At 47.6% G+C, this 13363-nt stretch overlaps 1 protein-coding gene across 2 annotated transcripts in view; it reads right to left on the reverse strand.

Annotated features, from left to right (window-relative positions):
* Mocos (molybdenum cofactor sulfurase) overlaps nt 1-12949 on the reverse strand; it is a 48802-nt gene extending 35853 nt beyond the window's left edge. The window contains exons 1-3 of one of the 2 annotated variants that reach the window (XM_060377590.1): nt 12377-12949; nt 5933-6022; nt 811-877 (exon numbers count right to left, since the gene is read on the reverse strand). In XM_060377590.1, coding sequence (XP_060233573.1) covers nt 811-877; nt 5933-6022; nt 12377-12518 — 299 coding nt within the window. In that variant the 5' untranslated portion in view covers nt 12519-12949. The remainder of the gene's footprint in view (nt 1-810; nt 878-5932; nt 6023-12376) is intronic. The other variant, XM_060377591.1, reaches the window with a different exon arrangement.
* Between the last annotated feature and the right edge of the window lie 414 nt (nt 12950-13363).

A 13363-nucleotide genomic window follows, 5' to 3' on the forward strand; every position in this document is an offset into this window, starting at 1 on the left:
GAAAGTGCCTATGGAAGACATAAGGCATAAAGTCCCCTGGAACTCATTACAGACATTTATGAGCTTCCTTGTGGGTGCTGCGACCCACACCTGGGGCCTCTGTAGGAAGAGTAAGTGCTCTTAATTTCTGAGCCATCTCTCCAGCCCCTGTCACAAGGAACTTTAAGTCAGCAGCCTGTTTTACATTGCTTTTACTCCTGGTGCTCCTGATCCCAAACTGATACCACTTTCGAATTTGAAACAGTTTGAATTTTGATGGTTTAAGTAACCCATACCATGGGGAGATTATTTATCAAAAGCCAGTTATTACCCATGGAGAGCAATTAAAGAGCCGTCTAACGTGCGAAGATTAGTGAAAATGATGGGGTAGCCGAGAATGGTGACCCACACCTGCAATTTCAGCCCTTGGAAAGTGAATGCGGGAGGATCTGAGTTCACGGCCTGCAGGATTGGAGTTCACAGCCTGCATTACTACAAAAAGAGTCAGAGGCGAGCTGCAGGACTCCCTGTCTCAAAACAATAAGGAGATTGTGAATAAATAAAAACGCCTTACAAAACAATATATAAATGGGAAAACCAGAAAATGGTGCCCGGGCCACTCCTGTCACTCCAGCCCCCGACTCAAAGCCACTGTCTTGTGTTTCTTGACCCGTGTTGAACTTACTCTCGCCCTGTCTTCTGGCCTGCTAATTGTTGCTTTTTAGCTGAATTTTTAATGAACGCCCCTGAGAAGCACTATGGGATACAGGCTTCTACTCAGAAGTCTGTCCACCTAGGTAACCAGCTTAGGCAGACATCCCTGTGCCTCACCTGTAGCGGACCTGCTCCACAGTGTCATGGGTGAGTTTGCTCGTGATGTTCTGGCTGTGAGGATTACCTGGCGGGTTACAGAGACAAAGTCTTAGAGTTATAATGTGGTCTCCCCCTGTGTCCCTTCAAAGCCTTCTCCCTCTATGTCTCAAGAATTTAAAACACAAAACTCTCACATAGTCCTGCAATTCCACTCTTGGAACCTTCTCAAAAGGAATAAATGCTTATATCCATACAGATTACACAAATTTTCATACCAGCTTTGTTCATAAAGCCAAATTCTGGAAACAGCAGAAATGGACAGTGACTGTGAACAGGCAAAACACAGCAATCTCCACAGAGTGGGCAACTATTTGGCAATTAGAAATAAAACTATTGGCTATGACATGAATGTATGCTAAGCTTTTTATAGTGAAGAAGATACTGTGCAGGCTTCTGAGGAAAAAAAAATTTGTTCACTGCTGCAATAGTGGCATGACTACTATGAAGGCAACCAACTGCTTTCTGATTGAGGCTATGGGTGGTAGTTCACATCTGGAACTGTAAACCTGGTCAAAAGCCTGTGACTAGGGATGTCACAGGCCCCAACAGGGAAGCTGCTATTGTTATTCTGATAAATAGATGCAATGTGTCTGTCAAACTTCCTCCTAAAAATTAATATTCATGCCCATAGATCAGTGATATTCTCAGTTTTGGTCAGAAAAGCTTCTTTTGCAGTGAGTAGCAATTACTGCCATTACTTGTCAAAGCGCTGATAACAAGTGACTATTGAGTGCTTAGCTACAACTGGGTCATCTCTATCACCCTTCCAAGGCTTAGGAAACGTCATGTAAATGGCAACAGAAGGAATGTAAGAGCCAGAGGAAGAGTGTTGTAGGATGCTGTCTTCGAGGCATGACTGATAAGTCCATTGCTCCCTAGAATTTATAGCACCTGTGATTCCAAGTATAAGACCTGCACAATATTGGGTCTAACAGCATTCCATCATGGAGAAGGATAGGGGCTCATAAGGACCTAGCCATCCCTGGAGACCTATATACAGCTGATGGTTGATGAGGGAAAGAGACATTTCCTTCAGTGAAGTAGTGACTGGTAAGTTGCCCATTGTCCTGTCCATAACCTCTCAACCATTCTCCAATAAGCAATCCTAATTAAATTCATTGGCTCACAGCCAACCCCCAAAAGACATGAAAGTTGAAGGGAACGAGTTGAGAAGAAGGAAGGAGTCTGGAGAAGTGGAAAGGGGACAAGTGAAGATCATAGAGGTGAAAATGATTGGGATACATTACTTATGCTTTGATAAAATTGTCATAATGGTAATCCATTATTATGCATAATTAATATATACTAACAAAAGTTTTCTTTAAAAAACACACCAAGCGAAAGACTCCAGTCACAAGAAGCTGCATGCTGTATGATCTCATTTACATGAAGAGGCCAGTAGAGAGAGAGCGTGTGTGACAGTGGTGAGTTAATGGGCTTAACTATGAATGGCTGGAGAATCTCATGGAGAAAGAAGAACATCCAAATGACTTACAGTGATGGTTGAATCACTCGCTGACTGAGAACACCTAAAAATTACTGACGGTGCTAGAGATTTGGCTCAGTGACTAGGAGAACTTGTCACTCTTCCAGAAGACCTGAGTTCAATTCCTAGCATTCAAATGGCAGTTCACAACCATCTGGAACTTCAGTTCTGGGGACCCAACACCCTCTTCTGGCCTCTTCTAGCCTCTTAGTGTCCTGCACAAAAGTAGTATCTAGACCTACATGTGAGCAAAACATCCATACACTTAAGATAATAAAACAATTAAAATCATTTTTTAAATCACTGAATTGCACAAATAACTTAACATGTAAATTATAACTCATAAAGCTGTTAAATAAGAAAACCAGTCTGCTTATTTGTAAGACAAAATGGGACCTGGGAAGACAGGAGACTGGAAGTCAACACAGAGACAGCCAGGCCAGCCCCAAGACTTTGCCTGCAAATTCCCCTTAGGTGGCCAAGGACTGCGTCCATGAATTCCTCCAGCTACCAGATGGAGCTCCACCTCCATTGAATGAGGCCTCTGTAGATTTACCCTGTCATTCCTACCACCTCTGCAGGCTCTGTCTCTGCAGAAACAGGCTGTCCTCCTCCTGCAAGCACTGAAGGGGGACTAGAGTCAACAGTCCCGACCACCTACTGGCAACAATAAAGACCCACCCAATCTCACCTTTCCTTTCATTGACTTTGAGAAATTTTTTTTCAACTTCTTTGTGTTCCCCTGTGTGTTCCCATAATTCGCTCCCTCATAATTAGCTTAGACATGAGCCCTGTGGTGATTTGAATGTTAAATGAATGTAAAACTAGCTGGTGGTGCTGTTTGGAAAAGTTGCAGAACCACTGGGAGGTAGATCTTTACAGGAGGAGGTGGATCAACAGGAGTGGGCCTTGAAGGTTCACAGCCCCCCTTTCCTTTTCTCTCTGCTTCCTGATTGCACCAGGATGTGACCTGACGCCTTCTGCTCCTTCTACTTGCCGGCGTTGCCATGATAAACTGTCAGCAAATGTAATCCTTTCTTTTTTTAAGTTGTTTTTTGTTCCATATTGGGTCAAACTCCTTTTTTTTTTTTTAAATAACTAATTCAAACACTGATATCTGGAAAGGCCTGGTGTGCAGGGCCAGGCACCCACGTTCCCAGAAAAGAACAGGACATGCACACTGATGCAGGCTTGGCCTGTTGGCTTTATATCTTCTTCCCTAACATCGGAGGGTCACACTGGATGCCTGGCCACCGCAGCTACCACACCTTCCTTTCACATCAGCTTGCAACCTGTGGGGCTTGGCATACACTCTCATTGCCTTTCCTCAGACAATTTTTTTCTAACCCTGTGTGTTTAGAAGTGCCTAGAACTTGAAATTGCCACCTCTTGGGATAACTGCTTTTCCACAGTTACAGCTGTGGAAGGAGAATTTCAGGTCTCTTTGTAAATCATAGATGAAAATCAAGATAAAAATCCCTCACTGGTGCTTTCTCAGAGGACTTTGTCAGATTTAAAGGTCTCCTGACTGCCCAGATGAAGACTCTGTGCATGTCTATAGCATAACAGGACTACTTTGGACAGGGGCATTTTGGGGTGGGAGAACTTGAACTTGGGCCCTGGAACCAAATTACCTAGAAATATAGCTCCAGTGGCCCTATTCCCCTGGCTCCAGAACTTTCTAAATGTGCAGCATTAGGCTAGTTACTTGCCCTTTCTGGGGATCCATTTGCTCACATGTAAATCAAGATACCATGAGACTTTTCCTGGGAAGACATAGCAACATCAAAGACAACATCAAGGCCAAAGAAAATACTCCATCCAAGGCCAGCTTGGCGAACTAGTGAGTTTCCTGAGGTTACTCACAAGAGTGTGGGTCACCATAAGAAGTCCCCTGGGCAGGTTATAGGCAACTTTACCAACTACAGAATAGTCCCAACCCTTTCAATTGCTCTTCTCTTGAATAAACCTCGGGGATGGCGGTGGCCCTTGGGGAACTTGAGAATGTTACTGAGTCCCAAGAGCCCTCCCATCAGTCTCCTACAAGATACCATCAATAGGCCCCATCCTGTGAGGGACGAAGTCAGGTGACCACAGGTGCTCTCACTCAAGATGGAGGCCATGTCCAACCTGCAGGAAACAGCTACACTACATAAGCTTAATAACATAATCTATGGCTCCTGGCGTGTCATACAGATGGTGGCAATAATCCACAGCACATATTCAGGATGCACCCAACGCATAACAAGTGCTCAGTCAGGGAGTGGCGCGTTTATCAACTGGTCACTGTTGACATTGTACATCTCATCACCACTCTTGCTAGTAAGGTTTCTGACTCCCTTTCTTGAGTTATCTCCTGGGCACACTATGCTGCTGCTGAATCCCTGGATGACTGACCATACCTCCTAGAAATATCACCACTGCTGCATCTCCTACAGTGCCCTAAATGGCCCCATCTCATCACCTTATCCATTCAGACTTCTGCCGTTCTCCTCCCCTCCGGGGTCCTAGATCCTGGCTTTTGCTGTTACGACTGCCTGCATGGTATCTCTTCCTGTTGTCTCAGTTCTGATTCATCATCTAACATCTGCTCCCCTCCCAACTCCTCCAACATGCACACTGCCAACCCTCCTGTCTTCCTTAAGTGCAGAGGCCCATGATGCTGGTGACCTTTGTGCACAGCCTTTTATACAGTGGCTGAGCACATTCAGTTAGAGATCATTTGATTAAGGCCTTGTCTTCCAGGTCTAGATCAAAGTGGCGCCCAAGAAAAGAGCTTGTAAAAGGAGTCTTTTATCCTCCTGATGTAATTGTTGTCTCTGAGGTTTATTGTCTCAGTCTGCTAACCTAGGACTAGATCTGGAAGCTTCTAGACACCATACAATCTAATTAGGCCTAGAATGTTTTCAGCCTCTGAGACTGACTGCTGAATAAGCTCACCCCTTGTAGCTCTTTCTGAACTCTGGCTGGCTGGTTCAACTCAGCTGTTCTGGCTCAAACTCCTCTCCAAGCTGAATGATTTCATCTGGCTTCTCTCTGTTTCTGACTGAGTAGCTCTGCTTGGACTCAAGCAATCTGTTCTAATCTTCTGACTCAACCGAACTGCTTGAGCAGAACTGACTAAAACTCAGGAGATCTGCATGCCTCTGTCTCCTGAGTGCTGGAGAGGTCCGCCACACCTGGACCTTTCCTTTACCTGAAACTTACTCCACACCAGTCTGGCCCTGAACTCAAGACACCTGCTTGCCTCCATCTCCCGGGACTAAAGGTGTGTCTGTATTCCATTTGGATCACACAGACCTAGAAGGATGTGATCTCTTGTCAGAGCAGCCATGTTCTGAGTTAAAATTTGTCTACAGGGGCTATGTTTTCTTTTAATGTTATAACACTACAACCCACACACCATAGTGACTCAATAGGCTTTAGGGCATGAATGAATGAATGTTCCTCATGATCCTCTACCATCTGCACTGTACATGTGGTATGGGTCTGATTCTGCTTCATGTATGCATTTCCCATGCTCCCCATGCATCCAACTGGATTAAAAACAAATTAAGGGATTAATCAGAATTCAGGGTACATGGCATCCCTCACCATAGACGTTTTCCATGAGATCCTTAGTGAAGTTTGTGAGCTGGCTCTGGGGGAACAAGGTGGCTCCTGCATGGTCAAGGTAAACAGTCCCTGGAAAAAAAAAAATCACAAGTAAACCTGTAGGCTTTTCTCCTCCAGTCTTTCAGTCACTTCATGTTAAAACTGACTTGTGTGAACACATTGGTACCTATTCTTTTGTTTCTGTGTGTTTGTTTTTGACACTTGACGTCACATACCCCATGCTGCCCTCAAATTCTCTATGTAGTCAAGGATGTCTCTGAGTTTTTGATCCTTCTACCTCTCCAGAGCTGGGATTCCAGCTGTGCAGCGCTACACCCCCCTGTCTCAACACAGCTCATAGCCCTGAACCTCTTGATGTGCGTTTCTTAATATAAGCACAGAAGCCGAGGGGCCTACTTGGTAAGCAGCCTTCTTACCAGCCTGCAAAGACGGCCCACACGGGAAGTGCCTAGCAGACCTTTGTGACAAAGGATGAAACAGCAGTCTCACACTCTCTCACACCCTGCTCTGGAAGCTGTGTGCTTCCAGGAAAGGTGAGATACTCTGATTTGCCAATCAGATTGGCAAAGATCAGAAGAGTAGTGCCTGCCTGTGGGGCAAGGTTGCCACAGGCAGGCAACGGTACATGGCTGACGAGAGGCGGAGTGGGTGCAGCTTCATGGAATAACACTTGGGCAGCGTCAGTCACACTTTAAGTGCAGTGGTCACTGTGCCCCAACAGTTCCTTCTGCAGATGGATCTCCTGAATGCCTGGGATTTTCTGAAATGACTTGCGTGTGAAGACACTCACTGCAGCATTATAAAATCACAAGGCTGAAATGGAATGCCCATTAGCATCTATTTCAGATACGCTCAGCTCACACCGATGTCTTTAAGATCCCATCTCATGTCAGTACTACTTCAAGAGTACTGACAAGAGACGGGAACTGACATGAGATGGGGCCTAAGCTCAGTTGTAGAAGTACTGGCCAAGCAAGTGTGGGAATCCGACTTTGATCTCCAGACTCCACGCTTGTGATCCCACCACTGGGCAGGCAGAAGCAGGCAGATCCTTGGGGCTCCCTTGTCGGCCATCCTGCTCTAATCACAGGCACCAGGATGATCATACACCCACACACACACACACACACACACACACACACACAAACAGACAGTCTCAAAAAATCAAGGTGAATGGTGCCTTAAAAATCCACAGGGGCATGCCTTTAGTATCGCATGCCTTTAATCCCAGCACACAGAAGGCAGAGGCAGGCAGATTTCTGTTAGTTCAAGGCCAGCCTGGTCTACAAAGAAAATCCAGGACAGCCAAGGCTACACAGAGAAACCCTGTCTCAAAAAAACAAAACAAAACAAAACAAAACAAAACAAAATGCTCTTAACAAGTGTTCACACACTCCTGTAAACCTGCATTCGTGTGCACGTATGGGTGTGTGTGTGTGTGTGTGTGCGTATATATGTGTGTGTGGGATACACATATACACAGAGAACTTACATGAAGCAAATTCTGAGATACTATTTCAAATTTATAAAATATGAATAGATCTATTTTTAATTTGCTTCACAGGGTTTTTGTTGTTGTTGTTGTGCGGGGTAGATTTTTATTTTACAATAATTTCAAGGAGGTATAACCCACATACCATAAAAATCCATCCTCTGTAGGTATACTGTTTAGTGGCCGTAGTATGCTTACATAACCTAATCCTGGACCATTTTTACTCACCTCCCCCTCAAAAAGATCATAGGCAGTCTCCACACTCTCTGCTAAGAACGGTGTCTGAAAGTGTGAAATATTACAGCTCACCTTCACAGGAAAAGGGGACACGTGTGTAAACACAGACAGCTGCTGGAAAAGCACACTGTGATCGCCACTGGCCCTGGGGTGGCAGTGGGAACTGCAGTTGGAACCCAGGGGAGTTTCGTTGGCCATTTTCCTATCTCATTTGTCATCTTTTGAATCTGATGCCATTAAAACATATCACCTAATCTCCCCCCAATATTTCTAAAGTGCTTTCTTGGATAATCATGGTCCAGATGGCCCTACACCCACAAGTAGATGGTCAGCACAAACCAAACTCAGTGGATGAGAGAGAGAGAAAGAGGGGGAACACAGAGGTCGGAGGCTGTGGGAACAGGGAGGTTCAGTCTGGGAGAATTTAGGGGAGACGTGGAGAGTGACTATAACCAAAATACATTGTATGAAATCCTGAAAGAATTAAAAACATCATCTTTAAAAAAAATAATTCTTTTACTGAAGATTGTGAAATAAAAGTTCACCAAACTGAAAGAAAGACATTGGTCATCCAACAGTCAATGCACTAAGATGTTTCTGTTAGAGCATGAGTGATGGCTCATCAGTTAAGAACATTGGCTCCTCTTCAATTCCCAATACCGACATGGTGGCTTAAAACTCCAATCCCAGAGGATATAACACCCTCTTCTGGACTCCATAGGCACCAAGTATTCATATGATACATGGACACATATGCCAGACAAAATATCCACACACATAAAATACATTTTAAATTTTCATTATAATGTTTAAAAAGATGTTCAGGTGATGATCCAACGCATAGTGAAATGTAGAGAAATTTTTATTCAGAACATGGCTGCTCTGGCAAGAGATCATATCCAAAGACCTTCTAGGTCTGTGTGATCCAGCCAGAATACAAACACACTTTTAATCCAGGAGACAGAAGCAAGCAGATCTGAGTTTAAGGCCATTCTTAGGTCTAATCATGGTAGTACACACCTTTAATTCCAAACAATAAAGGTAAAGTTAGTTTGTAGAAGGAAGTACCCTTGTTGGAAAGTGATAATTAATTCAGTGGCAGAAAAAGTGATGAATCAGAGAAGATTTAACAGAATAGGATATGCTCAACTCTCACAAGAACAGAGAGGAGAGGGAAGCTAGTTAAAGGATCAACACAGAGAATGAGAGAGAAGAGGCAGCTTTACTGGGAGAATTTTGCAGAGAGAGCCTGAATGAGAGAATAAGCTAGATATAAATGAAGACAGAATGAGCCAAAGAATGAGAAGGATCCAGAAGATTAGAAGATTGCTGGAGTTAGTTTGAGGCCACGCAGAGCAATTCAGGGGCCTAGAGAGAAAGCAGATTGATTAAGTCAACTGGGAGAGGAGTTTGGGCCAGAACAGCTGAGTTAAACCAGCCAGCTTTGAGTTCAGAAAGAACAAGGGTGGACTTATTAAGCAGTAAGTCTCAGAGGCTGAAAACATTTTAGGCCTAGGTTAAGTCCTATGGAGGCTAGAAGCTTCCAGGACGAGGCCTCTGTTTGCAAACAGAGTCAATAATTCTCTGAGACAACAGCTGAAACAGGTGAATAAAAGTTCCTTTTACAGTGAGACCCAGGCTCTGAGGAGCACTGTGCATGTTGCCCAGAATCTTCCCACGGGCTAGGAAGCCAACCAGGAAGACCCTGCTCTGTTCAGCTTTGGCTCAACAGTTAATCTCGCAAAAGAAGACAACTGAGTTAGGGGAACCAGAGATCTGATCTTAGGCCCAGAGTGCACATCAAAATCAACAGGCCAAACTGAATCTTGCCCCTCCCCCACCAGCCATTCTGGACCCCTGTTCTGACATCTGCAAGTGGGGTGGAGTTAGTAGGTATTTGACAGCACCCAGATGGATGCCTGGAGCACAGCAGACACTCCACAGGCTTCACAGTGAAGAAGAGCAAGCAACTGGTCCAAAGAGCCAACCAGCATTAGGTCTTCAAGAAAGAGCAGTCAAACAACTTTTATTTTCTTTGACATACTTAGCTGTCTCATTATCTGTCTGGTGCTAATTAATTAGTATTTAGAGATAGAGATAGAGGAGAGAGAGAGAGAAGAGGTAGAGGGAAAGGGGGAGAGAGGGAGGTAGGAGGAGAGAAGGGGAGAGAGAGTCCAGGCTCTCTTCTGGGCAGTATACCTCTGATTGTCAGTCAGCACCTGATGCTGGAAGAACAGCTTGGGCCACAGCTAGACAGTCAGCACAGTCCTTCAATAAGACCAGGAAATCCCTGTCTAGCTAGTTAGGCAAATCTGAGCTCCTACAGTTTATACGTTTAATTGCTCAAAGCCACATTTAAGGTACATTTTCAACCCTGCAGAAACTCTCCAGGGAGGGAAAGAAGGGATCGGGGTCAGACCGCTTTGTTCTGTTGGGTTGTTTTTTTACTTCCCTGACCTCTCTCCAGTTTGTTTGTTTGTTTCTATGTGGAGGAAAGGTGAATATTCTCCCCCACCACCAATGTTTCAGAGGTAGGAGAAGGTTCCTGTTTAGTTCACAGAAGTCTGCTTCATGGGTGGAGAAACTTCTTGATGGGTAGAATGCTCACCATCCAAGTTTGAGGCCAGAATACCATCCCTTAGATGGGCATACAAAAGCCGAGCCTGGTGGTGCCCACCTGTAATGGCACTGCCGGAGAGGCGGAGACAGGGGTTTGCCGGCCACCCAGCCTAGACAGTTAGCAAGCTCCCCACCAGGTGAGGCCCTGTCTCAAGAAGTAAGGCAGAGAGTGACAGAGAAAGACACTGTTGTCATCCTCTCATCTCCATACACATGTACCAACACAAGCATACACACACACACACAGTGTATTTCAAGCCAGGCATGGTGGAGACAGAGGGAGATGATCCCTGTGAGTTCCAGGCCAGCCAGGACTACCCAGGGAATCTCTCTCTCTTGTCCTCCCCAACCCCTCTCTCTGAGCAGGGGAGGGGATGGAGGTCTACTTCAACCACAGTGGATCCAGGAAAGTCACTAAATAAAGGCCCCATCTGGGTACAGTGGCCCTCACCTGCAATCCTACCACTTGAGAGGCTGAGACAGGAAGATCAGCACAATATTGAGGCCAGCCTGGGCTACATAATGAGTTCCAGGGCTGGGCGCAAAGTGAGACGGTCTGAAAAAAAAAATTAAAAAATTACATACCATCACATGGGTGTTAAAAGGCTTTAAGGGTCAGCCTGGAGGACTGGCTGCTACAAGCTAAAGTCAAGTTTGGGCACTGTCCTCTGAGGGGAAGGAGTGGAGCCAGGAGGCACCTGAATAGACCTTTAAATTAGGGTAGTGTTGAGGGTGTGAGAGATCAAGGTTGGAGAGGATCTAAGGAGATTAGGGAACAGAGTCACTGAAATGATTATTCTCTGGGCTCCGGGATTTGCTCCAGAAAGAGACAGGTCTAGCTGCCCTTTGCACCTGTGGGTACTTCTGTCAGAGGTTTTCTGTTTGGGAGGAAATTTCCATAGCAAAGGCAGAGCAGACAGGAAGGAAGGGAGGCCCCAAAGAAGTTGAGGGGCTGTGACAAGGCACAGCGAAGAATGGAGAGCAGTAGGTAGGAAGACTCTCTACAGAGTAGGAACAGAGAGACCGGGAGGAGGCCACACCTCCCCACGCCCCCAAAGGAAAACCAGGTGTTATTCCAAACGAGGAAAGGACACAGAGCAGGGCAGACACCTGAGGGGGCAAACCCATGTTCCTGCTCCACGGTGGGTTCTGAAGTCCGGTCAAGGTCCGTGACGGAGGGCGAGTACCCGACCTGCAGCAGCGGGCTGGGCTCAGCTACACTTGCAGTTAATCCGAGCTTCACTGCCAACTCAATCAACAGGTTCTACCTTGTGAGTTCAAAATAATCCCCGGCCAACTCACGGGCTCAGCTTGTTCTTAAAGCTCAAATCGCATGCTTCTCTTATTCTTCCAGTTTCGCAGCAAGCTAGAGCTCACACAGAGCATTGTTGAGAAAAAATGAGGCTTGGTGCCAAGCGAGTCTGGGGCACGCCTGTAAGCGCAGAATTGCAGAGGCAGAGGCAGAGGCAGAGGAAAAAGAGGATCAATAATTCGAGACTACAAAGCGAGTTCAGGGCCAACCTGAACTACATGGCCACACGGGACCCTGTTTAAAACACCAATAGTAATAGTAGTAATAGAAAGAAAATAATGTTTCGAAAAGACTACTGACATCCCTAGGAAGAGAGGGGCGTGGCCTCGCGAGACCTGTCTGGCTAATTGATGGCGCTCGCAGCAGAGCCTCTTTTCCAACCACTGGAAAAGCACCCCTGCTCAATAAACTGTGTGACCTCGGCTACGGTGGGGTCTTTAGGGTCGGGTATTCTCCCGGCATTAGAGGGGGGGGGGGGGACAGAGAGAAGGTAAGCTCTGTTTGCGGTGTGTGGTGAGACGCCAGGCGCCAGCGATCAGTCTACGCAACAGTGACAGCGAGAAGTCTTGCTACTGCGGACGGGACCGCGGGGAGCCGCCGGCACCCAGCAAGGGCTCGCACTCGCTCCCCGACTTTCGATTCCCTAGGAGCTCATCTCTTCTTGACCCTTTGGCCGAGATCGAGTGCAAAGCGCGCCCCACATGAGACGGCGAGTCCCACACGCGGGTTCCAGCCCCGCGCGTCCCTCGAACCCGTGCCTCACCTGCCAGGCGCCCGAACTCCAAGTCCCGCAGCTCGCTCAAGCTGCGCAGCCCGTAGCCGTGGGCCAGGCGCGGCGCGCTGGCTTCTGTACGGCGCTGGAAGGCCGGAGGTTCGGGTCCCCGCTCTGCGGCCACGCAGGCCATGGCCCTCGCCCCAAGTCTTCGGGGGTCCAGGCGGCCCAGCCCGGGAAGTGCGCGAGGCCGGCGACTCCGCCGGGCCGTCCCGTCGGTGACTCGGGTCCCCACCCAGGGGCGGTGCCTCGAGGCCCGGCCTCCTCGCGGCGGCGTGCTGACTCACCCAGCGCTTTCACTTCGGGGCGGCCTTTGCCCACCTGGAACAGGACCCGGCGGTCTCCGTCAGCGTCCAGCGCTGCTCAGGCGGCATCCAAAACACCTGGGCGCCAGTCCTGAGACATCTAGGCTCCCCTAAGGCAAGCGGAGGGAACCACGGAGTGCGAGCCTTTCTCGCTGGGGGCGTGTGTGACCCCGGGTCCTCCTGCCTCAGAACCTGGGACCCTCGCCCCCTGGGCTCCAGGCGCGAAAGTGTGTAAGCCGCTTGGACGGCTGTGGGCGCCTGCGCTCTGCGTTTCAGGGGAAAATCTTTGGTCTGCTTGATAAACTCCCAGCGATTGTGCAACGTCGGAGCGTGGAAAGCTCTAGGATGACACAGCTCATGGCCTGAGCCCTCCCTCCTGCACCCCGATGGCTCAGAGCACTGCTGGGAGAGCCAGGCAAACCCACCAGTGCAGAGTCGGGGGCGGGGGGGGGGGGGAGAGCTGCAAAGTGACAGGTGCTCCCAGTGCCGTCTAGATCTGAGACCAAGGGGGAGATGGTTGGTTTCTCCATCACTGCTGACCTGGGAAGACGTGGGAATGTGAACTCTTGCAAGGCGCAAGTGAGGAACCAAATTTGGAGGGCATCACTGCAGAACACAGTCCTCAGGAATTGCGTGGACTGAGGGACTTGGAAAGAGACTCAGGTCTCTGCGC

This window comes from Meriones unguiculatus, chromosome 2, assembly GCF_030254825.1.
Source record: "Meriones unguiculatus strain TT.TT164.6M chromosome 2, Bangor_MerUng_6.1, whole genome shotgun sequence".
NCBI lineage: Eukaryota > Metazoa > Chordata > Mammalia > Rodentia > Muridae > Meriones > Meriones unguiculatus.